The 14468-nt window shown below is 41.0% G+C and overlaps 1 protein-coding gene across 1 annotated transcript; it reads right to left on the minus strand.

Moving 5' to 3' along the window:
* Nucleotides 1–258: 258 nt before the first annotated feature.
* Nucleotides 259–14062, minus strand: GPR143 (G protein-coupled receptor 143). Its single transcript, XM_009970055.3, has 8 exons — nucleotides 13613–14062; nucleotides 11816–11925; nucleotides 8744–8838; nucleotides 7290–7382; nucleotides 6696–6805; nucleotides 5266–5374; nucleotides 2570–2687; nucleotides 259–1116 (listed from the first exon to the last, which is right to left on the minus strand). Exons 1-8 carry the CDS (start codon nucleotides 13854–13856, stop codon nucleotides 817–819), a joined length of 1179 nt encoding a protein of 392 aa, XP_009968357.3. The 5' UTR covers nucleotides 13857–14062; the 3' UTR covers nucleotides 259–816.
* Nucleotides 14063–14468: the final 406 nt, after the last annotated feature.

The raw sequence follows: 14468 nt of genomic DNA on the forward strand, positions 1-14468 counted from the left end.
GATCATCCAGGGGTTTTTTGCAAATGTTATGTCTTAATGCACTTGCCCCTAACAGTCATAATCCTGTCAGACAAATACATATAAGATAAAACTGAATCCATACTAAAAGATAATATGAAGGGTTATTTTCACTTGAACCTGGAGTGAACTGGAACCATTATTCTGAAGTGTTTAAGGTGCCTCGGCTGGGCTTGAATCTTATCCCTAGATAAAACCAAACTGAAAATTCATATAAATGAGCTAAAAGATGACTATGTCGGTGTGATTTTAGACAAATAGGAAATATTTGCTCTTATGTCAAAGTTTGTTGTCACTAATTTTTTACCAGAGCATCAAGGCTGAAAATGGTGTCTCAAAAAACCTATAGCTATAGTTCTGGGTAAGAAATTTTCTGCTGATCAAGACAAGCAAGGCAACACGTTTAAAGACTCTACATGTTAATAATCCATTTATTTAAACAAACGACTCTTCTACCATATGGGGGGTTACAAAAGAGATTAAAACAAAATGGATGAAAATTAAACATAAGTAACATAGATCTTTGCAGAGATATACTCCTGCTGAAGAAGGATCATATATAGGATAAAGGATCAGGTCTTTATAACTGTTAACACAGCTCCTATAATGCAAATTAAGACAGAAACCACAATAACGCTCCACCTCACACGACCTCTCTCTCACACACACAAGTTATAGGAAATTACATCAATCCATTGGGCACAAACCTAATTCCAGAGTACGCAACAGCTCACACAGTGACATGGTTTTATGAGTCTTGACAATATGAGAAGTGGGATCCAGCTCTGCACCTGTAACCTACCAGCCCTGGTAGATGGGAGAGCTCCTGGTTAATATGTCATCACCACTAGTGTTACCTTCAGACAACATGCTTATAGCCTCGTCGGTGTTCTGGCTGTCAGTGGTCGATATCTTCTTTGAATCATGGATATTGCTCTGGTAGTTCACTGGTGAGGGATAGGCATTTTCACCCACAGTTGAAGAGGACATTGATTCCCAGGCTATTTCTCTCTTTCGCCATTTCAGGTCCAGTCTCCATCCCATCCAGCCATAGAAAGCCAATGTGAAGAGGAAGCCTTGCATTGGATTAAGAATCCCCTAGGAAAGAGAAGTGCAACAGGAGTTACACCAGAAACGCTCCATTTTCAGCTCCAGCAAAATATTTCATATGCATTAACAGCTTCCCTTTCACTGAACGATTGCTATCTTTAAAACATGCTATTTGCATGCAACCAAAAATGTACATTCTTCCCATTGCAGACACAAACAAATTGGAATGAAATACCACGACTTGTTGATCCAGTATGCTGAGGACATCCCAGTGAACAGTGAGCACCAAATAGTTTTCTAGCATTAATTTTATTTGGTCAGTCCCCTGGTGTGTTTCTAACTTTCCCTACAAGCACTAGACATTTTTATTCACAAAAGCAAATATTGTATTTTTCACTAGAAGCCAAGTCAAATATATGAAAGTAGACACTAGCACGCACAGTCAAGCCTTTTAAAATAGCAGGAATTGATCTGTCTGGAATTGCTGCAGATTCCTGAGCCAGTGAAAATGTCCATCGAAGTGGGATGGAAAAACAGGGAGAGACACTGAAAAAGGAAACCCCAAGTGATTTCCAAAATAAGTGTCTCTGTTCCCAGTGCTGTGGGATGCTTGGCAAGAAAATGGGTTTAGCTGTTTCAATTTTTCTCATGAGAAAAGAGCAAAATATGTTTACAGTCAATTTAAAAAAATGCCTCAGTTCCTAGACCTGACCTCTTGCTCTCCAGGTGAGCAAGATCAAGGTCCCTGTCACATGAACGTTTTCACCCCTTGTCAGAGGAGGAGGTTGTATCAAATCAGTTGCATCACTTAACCCTTCAATGCCAAAACACTCAAGGGCTTTACAGTAAGCATGCTTAGGCCTTACAAGTATTTAACAGCTCCAGATTAAACTCTCCTGGAAAAGGAACCTGTAACATCACCTCTGAAAAATCCCTTGTCAAATACTGCAATAGGAGAAAAAAGGGTAGGGTACAATAAGAGGCCATCATTTTACAGCTATTTTTTTGGTGCATTGCTTTCAAGATTTTTCATGTATTTGTCACCAAATAATTATCCAAATGTCATTACATAAGATGCAATTATTCTTTATAATAAAGAAAACCCTAGTTACAGAGAATTACCAGAAAATGCCCATTTTATTGTGAGACCTTCAGGAATCATGAGTTAAAACTTTGTAGCTTGCATTATGGCAGAGGTTAGACTAGAAATCATTGCAGTGGACTGTTCTGGATCTTAAAATGGGTAGCAATCACTCATAGAGAGAATGCATACTCCTGTAAATGGGAGAAAAATTTGGCCTTTAGTACATTTTTGGCAAAGTTTGTATGTGAAAAGCACTCCCAGTGACCGCTCCTTCCTCTCTCTTATGTTCCACTTTTCTTCCTTGATTGTCAGAGTGTTTATATCCCCAAAAATCATAAACCACCCACTACACTAGTGCTGTTCCACCAGTCTTACAAAAGTTATTTCTAAGACTAAGCAGTGTCACAGCTGACCTACCATTATAATCCATGTGATCAGTGCAGCACTTCTGATGTTTTTCAGGGACATTTCATTGATATCTGGCTGCATTTCAAGATAGAACAAAAGGCTCTCATTGATGATATTGGACGACCAACTATTGCAGGAGTAAAGAAGAACAAGACAGATATATCTATATATGTATGTATATGTAAAACATGATTTACCTTCAAATTATAGAAATTAAGATCAGTAATAAGGAGAGTGAGATTTTTTTTTTAATGTTAAGTCTCAATCTGAAGGGACCAGTAGGTCTCTGAGATCATGCTCAAAAATCAGACGCTCACCTACTAGCGCAGGCTTAGTCAAAGAAATCAATATACCAAAAAAAAAAAAAAAAAACAACCAAACCAAACCTGATCATTTGAGCTTGCTGCAGAGCAGTAAATTGAAGGATAAAATTGAGATGAGAAACAACCACAATCCATAATGGGAACATCATGAATGTTGACTTCTGCCTGTGTCTTAAAAGGACAGTACTCACAGATAAGGAAACCAAATATATGCATATGTGTTGTAAAAGGCTGCCGAAACTCCAGCTGGAGTTAAAATTTCAGGGTTATATTACAGCAGACTTTCAAAATGTCTGTAAAAAAAAAAAATAGAAAGCAAAACAGAAGTTGACTCTAAACCCCTTGAAAATGCCATCAAATTTTTGGAATGAAGGTAATTTCTGTTGCCAAAGATGGAGGAACATAATCAAGCCTCATCCTGTAGAAGAGATTGAGGATATTCTACACTAAATAAAGGTTATAGCAAATGGCTGTAACTTCTTATGACTTCTAAACAGTCAGACCAGCATTTTTTACAGTTTTACTGCAGCCTCAGAAAGGAAACTATCAGCATCCATATCGTACTTTCTAAAGGGGTTTATGCATGTCCTTCCTGCAATTATATTTTTACCACAGTATAAAACCTCCTGCTCTCTCCTCTCAAATCTGAAGTCATCTCTTCCACCCCATATTGCCCCGACGTGCTGTCTTTGACTAACTCATCTCATATTTGACTTCTGGGGTGGAAGGGAATCTTCCCTAAACTTCTGAGATGGAACCGCTTCAGTCTTTCCATAAAGTAAGTTTTGAGAGAGTTTTTACATTCTGAAGCTTATGTTTTGTTAGGTTAGGAGAACAAAATCCAACACTAGAGCTATGATTATTTTTTTTTATAGGAAAACCCAGAATGAGATAGAATGGAAATAAGCAAATGACCCCACTGTGTCCTTGGGACATTGGTCTTTATTGCATGCTTGCTCCCAGACCAGCAAGCTGGCCACCATTCCTCAGGTTGCAGTGTGCTTCTGTGGTGCCTCTGGGCTCTTTCTTTCCACAGCCCTGGAAGCCTGGCTGTCATTATCTGTCATTATGTCTGGTTGTCATTATTTCAGCAATTTCCAGGCAGCCACGCTGCAGGATGCTTCGCTGCTGCCTCTCACCCCCTCCCCTGACGGCTACCTCACCCTTTGCACTAGAAACCTCTCTCCCGACCAAGCAGACTCGGTTATTCCCCAAGAAAAGACAATCATTTCCCTCCAGACCACCCCGGTATACAACAGGAGAAGATAAAAAGGCAGTTTTTCTCCCTGCTCTGCCTTTTAAAGCAGTGTAACATGCATTAATGCACCTGTGTCTAAAAAAGTTAAGTAGCTGTAGAGCCTGTTAAGTTTGGCCAAGTCATTTCACTACTGCAGGACCATTTCTTCCCTCCCACTGTTGCCTGTGTCATCCACGTAGGTAGGAAACACTTCGCAGCCGTGACTGTTTCTTGCTAGGTCATTGCACAGACCCTTGCAGAGTGGATCACCACTCCTTCTGGGGCCTTTAGTGCCGCATGATGATTGTGAGATTGCAGTAAAAAAGCAGGCCCTGTTTCAGCTCAGTTTTGCTGTGTGCATCCAGTACCTCCAGTTCCAGTTACCACTCCAGAATCTTTCACGCTGGATGGTGCTGTTGGAGCAGAGGTGCAGGGATTTGGGGATGAGGAGTGTACCCTCCCTCCTTCCCCAGTTCCCTTGTTCCCTCCCTCCTCTCCTCCCTTCCCTATCTCTTTTCTGTCCTACCCCAAAGTATTATGTGCATGGAGGAAGATGGAATATTTTAAAAAGATTAAATGATCAGAGATTTCACACACAATCTTATGGAGACTTTTTTTCTGGCATATAACCCTGTACTTCCAGTTGATATCCATGCTTTTTTCACACACTTGGGATCTGCAGACCATAGAAATGGCTGCATTATATAATCATAGTCAGGGCCATGAAGCCAGTCTTAGAAGGATATTTTATTGTAGGTTTTCAGTGATGTGCTTCGTGACAAGAGGCTCTAAGAAATCTTGAATACAGAAAGCCATCTATCAGCCTATAATGCTGGGTAGCTGCTGTTCCAGACAGCTTTAATCTATGCCCAACCTTTTTTTTTTTTTTTTTTTTTTTGCTATTGTTTAATGGGGCTATTGTTTTCCTGTTGGTTAAACATTTTTATCATTTCCTTGCAGCCTTGTGATGCTACATGAATGATTCAGCTACTTTGTGAACTACTTTAGAACTACTTTTTCCTTAGACACCTTCCCTTCCAAGCATAAAGACAAAGAAATGAAGCAACCCATCAAGCTCTATTCTTGTCCCTGACCCTCTCCAACTGGCAAAAAGCCAGTTTAAAACAAAATAATGCACCTCTTACCAAATAATGAATACCAGCATAATTTTGAAGAAGCGGATCTGGATCTCTGTCCCCAGACGTCTTTCATTCTCTGTGTAAATCCCTTGTCTCCCTTTCAGTAAGGAGGCAACTGGAAAGTATACAATTATGTTCATTAATATACGTGTATCTTGTCAGTTATAGGCTCAAGGATCCAGAAGATAGATGTCTGTAAAGAAGGAACAAAGGAACGGACGGATTTGTCTCCAGCAACGGTTCATAAGCTGGAACGACCATCCTCAAGGAATATCACATACAGCCCAATATTAAAGGAAAAGATGTATGTCCATTATGGATTTCTAAAATGTGTGATATCCCACTAGCTGTTTTTTCTTCTCTCAGTCCCACTGAAAATAGACAATAGTATGGTTAACATACTTTTCTGACAAAGGGTAGTGCTTACAACTTCTATATAATGCGTGATATATTTACTACATGATTTTTAGACTAAAATAGAATACATTCTATCCTACTATACACATTATATTTCATTGTGCAATTGATACAGCATTGACTACACCTCCAAAACTTGAAGGTACCATGTCTGCAAAAACAGTTATGCCACATGCTGTTCAGATATCACAAGGAACATACATATAAACAAACACAAATATACTCAGTGTGCATTTTCCCATAAAAAGAACAACTTTTTATAGTAACAGCATTTTGAAGGAACAACTGTTTCTTTGAAAATGGGTATTACGGAGGGACACAAAATAGATGGGATGGAGACTGAACTGAGAATACAAGGTCTTCTCTTGCTGTTTTTATATATTCAATGTGTAAATGCTAAGTATGAATTCAGGTACTGCAAACATCTAGCACTGCTCATACTACATGCAAAGAACGCATTGAATCGGTGACTTTTTTTCAGTCTCATTTCTGCAGAGCACTGGATAATATATTAAATGGGAACTTCAAGATCCCATCTGACTGTGCACAGTTCCCATTTGTTTCACAATCTCAGAATCAGGAGTGACAAAAATCTGATCATAATTTATTATTTTTTTAGCTCCAGGGCTGACAAGAATCAACTATCAGATCTCACCGACATTATCTTTAAACCAGAAAATAAATTACATTCCAAAGTCCGGGTTGGTATTAATGCTACAGTAGAGTTAAGCATCCACTATACACTGACTCAACTACTTTAAATGAAGACTAATTTAGTAACATAGAAACAACTTTGCCAGTAGAGGTTTGAGTACATCATCAGAGTGTGTCTCTAGGCCAAATTTCCCATCAAAACGGTATCTTAATTTCAACAGGCAACTCCCTCCCACCCTTTGCTGTACCTTTATGATTTAATGGGGCGCTATCACACATCACTGAATACACAGACATGAATTTTTACAGGACTGTTATGTTGCTAAATAGCACATGCTGATTGATGCTGGCCATTAGGAACGTACCTGCTGATACTGTCCTCCTAAACAGGATTGGGTTGACCACCAGCACTAGCAGGAGTGGGGCATAGGTTGTGATGTAATGTGGGATTGCATGCTCCAAGCCATTTTCACAGCTGAGAAGAAACGTATTAACAGCTTATGCATTATTTTTTCCACAGCTGACAATTCTGGCTATTCTGTCTATGTCACATTTAACTTGAAGGAATGAAGCAATCAGATGCCACACTTTTAATTCACAGACCTTCACCACCAGTTCACATGGGACACAAAGCTGATTTTTAACATGCACTGTTTGTGCATTTTTCTCAAATTTAACGGAACAAATACAAAGCTAAAACCGGGAGCAGGAGAAGAGTGTCTCATCGCAGAAGGTGTATCACAGCCCTGCAGCATGCCCAAATGCCTGCATTGCCTGGCATATTTCTTCAGGGCCCCCTGAAGCCCCGGCAGGTATTTCTAGAACACTCACCGGCTCACTGGGACACGCTTGTCAAAGATCAGAAAAGCCCAACATTTGGATGCCTGTCTTTAAAGCTGACCGAAAGACATACAACCAGCCACAGGACGCTGCGATTCCGCAGTCTGTTCCCTGCTTACCTGGAGAGAGAAGGGTAGTAAAGCAGCACGATCCCCTCCCCGCAGAGCATCACCGCCAGGCCCCAGGTCATCATGTGGTAGAGCACAATCGTACTGCAGGCACCAAACAGGACAGGCGTGATTACAGATACCCAACTTTACACTTTCCAGGTTGTGACACAAAAATAGGAGCCTCACTGAGACAGAGATTTACAGATATGAAACGGTGCAGAACAACGCTGGCGGTACATGAAACTAAGGAAAGCAAGTGGGGAGGGAAGGGGGGCCCCTTCGGAAAAAGGATGAGCCAAAGAAGTTGTTCAGGCTTGCACACAGAAGTCCTGTGTCCTCCAACCTGTAGGGTGGAAAGCCTTTCCCTTACCCACCAAATCTCCAGAAGGAACCCCTGCATCCTTCATTTCTCCTGCAGAGACCAAATTTGGGGATTAAAACTTAAGAACGGAGCCGATAAGTCAAATAAACCACCCTTCTCTAATTTGCAGATAATTATGTTTAACTTTCAGAGATGGATATAGCTCCTATCTCAGGGAGATTCAGATCTCTGTGTGTGGAAAGTCTTTTGTTGTTTACTCTGATCTTAGAATCAAGCCCAAACACACATGATTTTTTTGGTTAACAGGGATGAGGGAAGAAGGTAGGTCCCAGCTGGTTCAGACTAGAACTATGGGACTTCACAAAATCAGGTTTATCCTCCACAGGCTGAAGTTAACTCAAAAATCCCCATTTTAATAACATCTGCCAGATGAACGATGTCTCCAGTACCTGACTGCTCAGTATCATCTGGGAGCAGAATCACATAAATCCATGTTTAGCAGTAGCAACTGAAGGTCATTCTGCCCTTCTGAAAACCAACTTAGAAACACCTTGTATGTTCCGTTTAGCATTAAAGCGTGGTACTTTCCAAAGGGTTTAGGTTCTTCTGCTACCGGCATTGCAGCAAAATATATAGTAAATACATATCGTTCTTAAAAACTTTACAAATGTGATCAGAAAAGTAATAATGACAACACTGAGACGTGGATAAAATAGAAAATCTGAGAAAAAACCCTCGAGAATAAACTATATGAAATCCAGCATTGTTCCCCTCCCACTTCTTTATTTTCAGGATAACACTTTTTTTTTTTGCCACAAGAATCAATTTCAGGTCCGGAGCAGGGACAAGAATAGTTATTTCACTGCAGTAAAGTTTATAGAGACTGATCTGCTCCCTATTTTTCCAAAGGTTAAATGAATTCAATTACATTTAAATTCCAGTTGGACATAAATCAATACCTGAGCATTGCCCTGGCAATTTAAGCACTTAGCACACCACTCATCCGTATCATTACCTGGTAACCCCGTATGAACATCAGATGTTTGTACAAGCTTCACTTATACACTTAGATAGCTGCAGACAAACATGGGCATACAGTGTTGGAAGGAAAATAACAAATTCAGAGCTTTAACTCTGGTACCTCAGTCCGGCTGATCTTCTTACCACCAAGTAAGAATCAACGGCATAGCAAAATAACCACCAGAAGCCAGCGCTGTATAATAGCTGGATCCACATCTGCAGGGAAAAAATGCCAAATGTCAGAGCTGCTTCTCAAGTACCACTGGGGACAGGAGAGGGACTCAAACCTTTAGCCTGGTGAGTTGTTCTTTAAATGTGTGTATTTTCCAGCTGAGATTATGGAGTATGAAATCTTACTCAAAATCACAGGAACAGCATTGCTGTAGCCAATGGGTCAAGTCACAGGTAAATTCAACAGCATTTGCTTTCACAGCTTATTCTGTTGGTTAGAAAACCTGTTATTTAACTCTCCGGTCCTAACCCTCAATGTCATGAGTGAAGTCCAAAGAAATTTATAGTGAGGATGGTTTAATTTTATGTTAAAATTTTAGTAATTTCTCAGTAGCTGAGGCATGAAAATATAACTGAGGTCAGTCATCACCACAGTGTGCCTATGCATCGTGGGTTCTGTATGTGACGGGTGTTTCCTCCATGCACAAGAACCCGATTCAGAGAACAGCTGTTAAGAAAAAAAGGTCATTAACAAAAATATCACTCACTCTCTGGAAAAATTATCCGTAATGAACTCCCTGACTGATTTCTTCAATACAAATCAAGAGGAAACAGGTTCAAGTCAAATTCTACAGTGTTGATGAGCTACGCATTTTTCCCATGAGCCTATATAAGATAAGTGACCTTTCTTTGTCACTGTTTATAAATTCCAAATTTCTTCCCCATAGCAGCTGGCTCCTTGTAATAGTCTGGAACTATTTTACTATTCAGATTACTTTCCCTCCAAGCCCTCTTTCAGTTCTTATCTGAATATCCTTTATCATGGCTCCATAGTAGCATCAACTTACAGCTGGAAACCAACATACTTGTTACTGAGCCAAACATCAGTGAATAGAGATCTACCATTCCTTACTCCAAAAGGCAAATTAAGCTGGGAAATATTTCCTTTCACCATGGGTGTAGACCGTACTTGCAGTCATTTGTGGCAAGTATTATTCAGTATTTAAGTCAAACACCATGACATTTTCCTAGTGCACAGGAGCCAGAAACTGAAATTCCAGTCTTCCTTCTAATGCACTTTACCCATAGCACTCAGCACGTAACTTCATCTGCACTTTTACATACTTGCTGCAGTTGAAAAATGCACAATTTACTATACATGCACACATATAAAAATAAACTGCAGGGTCTTTCCACACAGAAAATCCAACATAGACAAGACTATCTCCAAAAATAATATAAATGCACTTAAACACAGAATCTTCATACGCTATCCTACTTTTTAGCAAAATGACACATCCTGCTACAGTGCCTGAGAGGCAACCCCTCTGCAAACCAAAGGGTGTTATTCAAAGGAGATGCCTAAAGGCCTCACTATTGGGAGTTTGTATTGGCTTGTGGTTGTGGTTAAATGAAACGAAACAATAGTACTAAAAGAAAAATAAAACAGAATCAGAAACATTTTATTAACTCACACAAGAATATGTTAGGGGAAGTGAGTGGAAGGAGGTTTATTTTTCATTCCAATATAATTAAATCTAAACTTAGCAAGTGATTCGAATTACAGCACTTTGCTGGAGCCCAAGAAAGGGAAAATAAAAATTGTGGTAGACCTCTAGGCTGCTCACCATTTAACCTGAGATCCAAATGAAAAACAAACAGTCTGCATACAGTATCTTTGTCACTGTTTAAAAATACTATTTTTTGCATTAAGGGCCAGAAAGTAAAATTTAAGACATAGGGAAACTTGGTTCTTAAATAGGATGCTCTTACTACAAGATATCGATGTTGCTGGTTTCCTCGTTCTCAAAGAAAAAAAAATCAACATTTGCATCTAATAAACAAAACTTAAACATGTGTGACGAAATTGAGAATTGATAGATGTGTACAACTGATAATTTGCTTCCATGGCACAACACTATCATGTCTGAAACTGTTATTATACAGACACAGTGCATAAGCACAGTGACTTCAGTTTGGCACATAATGTTTTTTTAAAAAACTAGTGGAGCTGAATAATTTTGTTTACATGCATCATATCTTCTATATTGTGAACTTTGAATTGTAAAGCTAATACTGTTATTGCTCATGCCTGAATTCACTGGGCAGCCTATACTGAATTTGGATAAAATGATGATCTGTCTTGTCATTCTCCATGTTTTGGTAAAAAACATGGCCTTTTTTCTTGTACAGTAAACTCAAATTGTATGTCTCAGTACTGTGATTGTAATATTTGAAACTGGGTTTTAATCTGCACTTTTAGAATGCATTTACATTTTCGTATTCTTGTGTTTTAATCCAGAAGATACTTAATCAGACTTGTCCAGATGCAGTCATTGAACAGCCATACAAACAGCAATCTGAGCTGTAATCCCACATGGCAGGGACAGACCTTCTGCCAGCAGTGTTGCATCTTTGGGTATATATATCCTGCAGTCCCTCCATGTCCAAAACACACACTCTCACGCCACAAAAGCTAATTTGAGCTACCCGAGTTACCCAGAGTCCCCACTGCCACCATGCAGGCTGTAATTTCTGCAGGAGAAGGTGGGCAAATACCCTCCTGCTATGGGTGTGACGGAGCTGCCGGGGCATTAGTGATGCTGTGCCAGCACAAACCAAACTGGTGGTTTCACAGTCCATTTGGGATTGTCTATGCCCTTCTGTCTCCATACCCCGGACTTCAGCATAGGTGTTGCCCTCCACTACCCCAGCACTCCTGCGACAAGCGAGTACTACAAAAGGCTTGGGACCAAAATCGCTCGGGACCAGCCTGACCCGCGCTGCCCTGCGTCCTCACGCGCACCGTGCAGCATCGAGCTCCCTGCCCGCCCGGATCCAGGCTTTCGGAGGGAGGCATGAACGCACTTGCAGGGGTGGGGCAGAGGCTGGAGCCATCATAGCCAGGCTCTGACTCACAGCCGAATTTCTTTTCGGACAGAGCGGTTTGCCTTCCAGACCCCCCACGCCGAGGGCCTGTCAACCGGGAGCAGGAGGAAGGGAGGGCGATCTCTGTACCTACCGCGCTCCCCACACAGAAAGCAGAAGGCCACACGTCAGTCCGGTTCACCACAGAAATGTTAGCTATGAAGCCTGGGAAGCCTAGCCATACACTTGATCTGAAGATCATACCTAAACAAAAAACATGTATTAATGCTTTCAATCTGCTGGCGTGATTTGAGTCACATGGCTTCTCCTCGGCCACAAATTTCACATCGCACCCCAGATTTTGTGTGTCCACAAGAAGGTTACGATTGCAGAGGAGCCCAGCAGGAACAACTGAGCTTTTTAAACATTGGTGTAATTGCTCAGGGAAAGTAGCCGCAAGAGTCTGAAGCTGCTGGGACTTGAAATGTTACGCAGATTAAAGTCTCACTTACTTATAGATACTGTCACACACTGCCCTAAAATAAATCAGGTAGCGTTTTACAGATTGGCATAAACCAGTAACTGTTTATAATTTTACTGGCATATATTCATGTGCTAATGTTCATTTCTCTGTAATTCCTCATTGCAGAAAAAAGTTGTTTCCCACTTTTCGCTGTCTTCATTTTTACAAGCAGCTCTTTTCCTCTCTGTCACAGGACCAAACAAAGCAGGGCTTCGGAATTAGGTGAGAGCAATACCCATATTTAAAAATGAGTTTATAGTTTTTTAGTGAGATTTTCTGGACTTTCTTGAAATAGTCATTAAAGACCCAACATATAGCAGAACAAACCCACCAGGTTTCCCACCAAGAGAAAATGGTGTGCCACCCACCAAACTGAGTCTAATTCTAATACATTGATGGATAAATAGTTTGAATTTGCCAGTGAAATAGAAAAGGAGAAAAATAACTTTAACTATTGGTGGCCTCATCTGACTGAAAGGACCTTTTCCAGGTGAATGCAAGCACGCTTTTTCACATCTCTCTTTATTTCCCCATCATTTGTTTCAATATTGGTGCTTATTATGTACCGTGAAAGAACCTGGCTAATTATGGAAGGGGAAAAGACCCGAAATCCCACTCCATCCCCAGGCAGGGAGAGAGCCTTACAAAACAGCACTACTTCTGTTATCTCATGTGAGGGGGAAAATGTTACTGCAGAAACAAACTCATCCTGTATTTTCATAGCATGTGTCATGGTAATTTATATCTAATTTGGCAGTAAATGCCACAGACTGCCAGGACAGATTTAGATACATTAGTTTCACTTTGACTCATGACTTTTGTTTTATTCTCTGTTGGTTTATATCAACATATCAGCCAAGGGCCAGGCAGCAGGTTGTCCTTGATAAGGGAGCTTCACTCGCATTTCAAAAGCCTGTGTCCAGTACGATCTGTGTACAGCTGCAATTCAAACTCATTTGCTGTCAATGGGATGTGCCCAGAGAAGCGGCTGGCGCACGAACAAGACAGAAAACTTGGTCTGAGAGGATTTAAAGACATATAGGAAGTGTTTTCAAATGTAGTCCTAAGGCTCAGCTAAGTGTTTGATGTCAGCTTTGGTTTTAAATGTGCTGCCTCGCCTCCACTTTTATGCCTTACTCTGAGAACCAGCCACTGTTCCAGATTTTAATTTGTTTTAAAGCAGAGATTTTGGTGTAAATTTGTCAAGAGCTCTTACTTCCAAAATATATCTGTTAAACAAGACCTTTCTCCACCAAATCCCATACTTTTCTGATCTCACTTAGCCCAAATCTTCCTGTGAATACATACAGCATATTTCCCTCAGAAATCCCCGTTGTCCACTCACCAGCTTCATTTGTCTGTGGTACCTCAGAGCAACGAGAGCCTGCTACAGCAAGGGAGGGTGAGGGACGTCAAGCTGGCACTTACCTAAGCCACCAAGGATGTCACAAATGGAGATAAGGAGAAGGATGGTGGAAGAGGAGGAGGCTTTGGGCATTTTCCGCAGGCCTTGTCCCTTCTTCGGCAGGAGCTGCAGGATGGTCAGAAGCAGACTGACGGAGGCGCTGCCAATGCAAACTCCGCAGAAGACTTCAGGCTGGAAGTTCATCACTAGCTGTGTAGCTGCATCCCGGTTCGGGCAGCAGTAGGTTTCTAGCCTGGGAGAAGCCATGAAGCATCCAGCTGGTGGAGGGGCCCCAGGAGCAGAAGAAAACGCTGTTTCTTCCCCAAAGCAGCATTCACTTTTTCTTCACCCTCCCCATTAGTCCTTGGTGGTGAGAATCACGCGATTGATGGATCATGTGCTGCTGCTGCTGCTAGAAGCAAATCCCCTAGAGCTGCCTTTCTCAGCCTCTCCTAGCAAGGAGATCAGATCCGAACAAGAAAACACAGTGTAATCTGAAACATGCCCCATGCTTGCTCAGAGACATTGGCAACAGTTCACTCACATATTTCTTCTTGTACAGTATGTGATACAGGAAGACTTAAACTTACCACAGCATTGAAGATGGTTTAAAATAAAAAAGGATGAAGATACCAAAGGAGAAGCATTACATTTTAATTGTGTTTCTCTTTAGCCCCATCCCACACAGCACCCTTTAATTACTGCAGATTAACTGAAAAGATGAGTCCAGACACAAGCAGTCCCAGCCTTTACAGGGAGGAGCAGGGCTACAGATCCACACCCTATCCCAAATCTAAATTTTAGTGATGCAACCCACGCATCTCTGTAATTAAAATTAGAAACATGATATCCTATCACTGTGGAAAGAGGTTGCATTTA

The sequence above is a fragment of the Tyto alba genome, unplaced genomic scaffold (assembly GCF_018691265.1).
Source record: "Tyto alba isolate M040663 unplaced genomic scaffold, T.alba_DEE_v4.0 Super-Scaffold_14, whole genome shotgun sequence".
NCBI classification, from domain to species: domain Eukaryota; kingdom Metazoa; phylum Chordata; class Aves; order Strigiformes; family Tytonidae; genus Tyto; species Tyto alba.

What these genes read in the sequence shown, in the direction of transcription:
- GPR143 (XM_009970055.3), bottom strand. Translation starts at nt 13,856, where the DNA reads ATGGCTTCTCCCAGGCTAGAAACCTACTGCTGCCCGAACCGGGATGCA. An exon ending in TGACATCCTTGGTGGCTTAG is followed by an intron (nt 11,926 to 13,612) that starts GTAAGTGCCAGC and finishes TTTTTTGTTTAG; the next exon opens with GTATGATCTTCAGATCAAGT. An exon ending in TACTACCCTTCTCTCTCCAG is followed by an intron (nt 6,806 to 7,289) that starts GTAAGCAGGGAA and finishes GTTTCTTCTCAG; the next exon opens with CTGTGAAAATGGCTTGGAGC.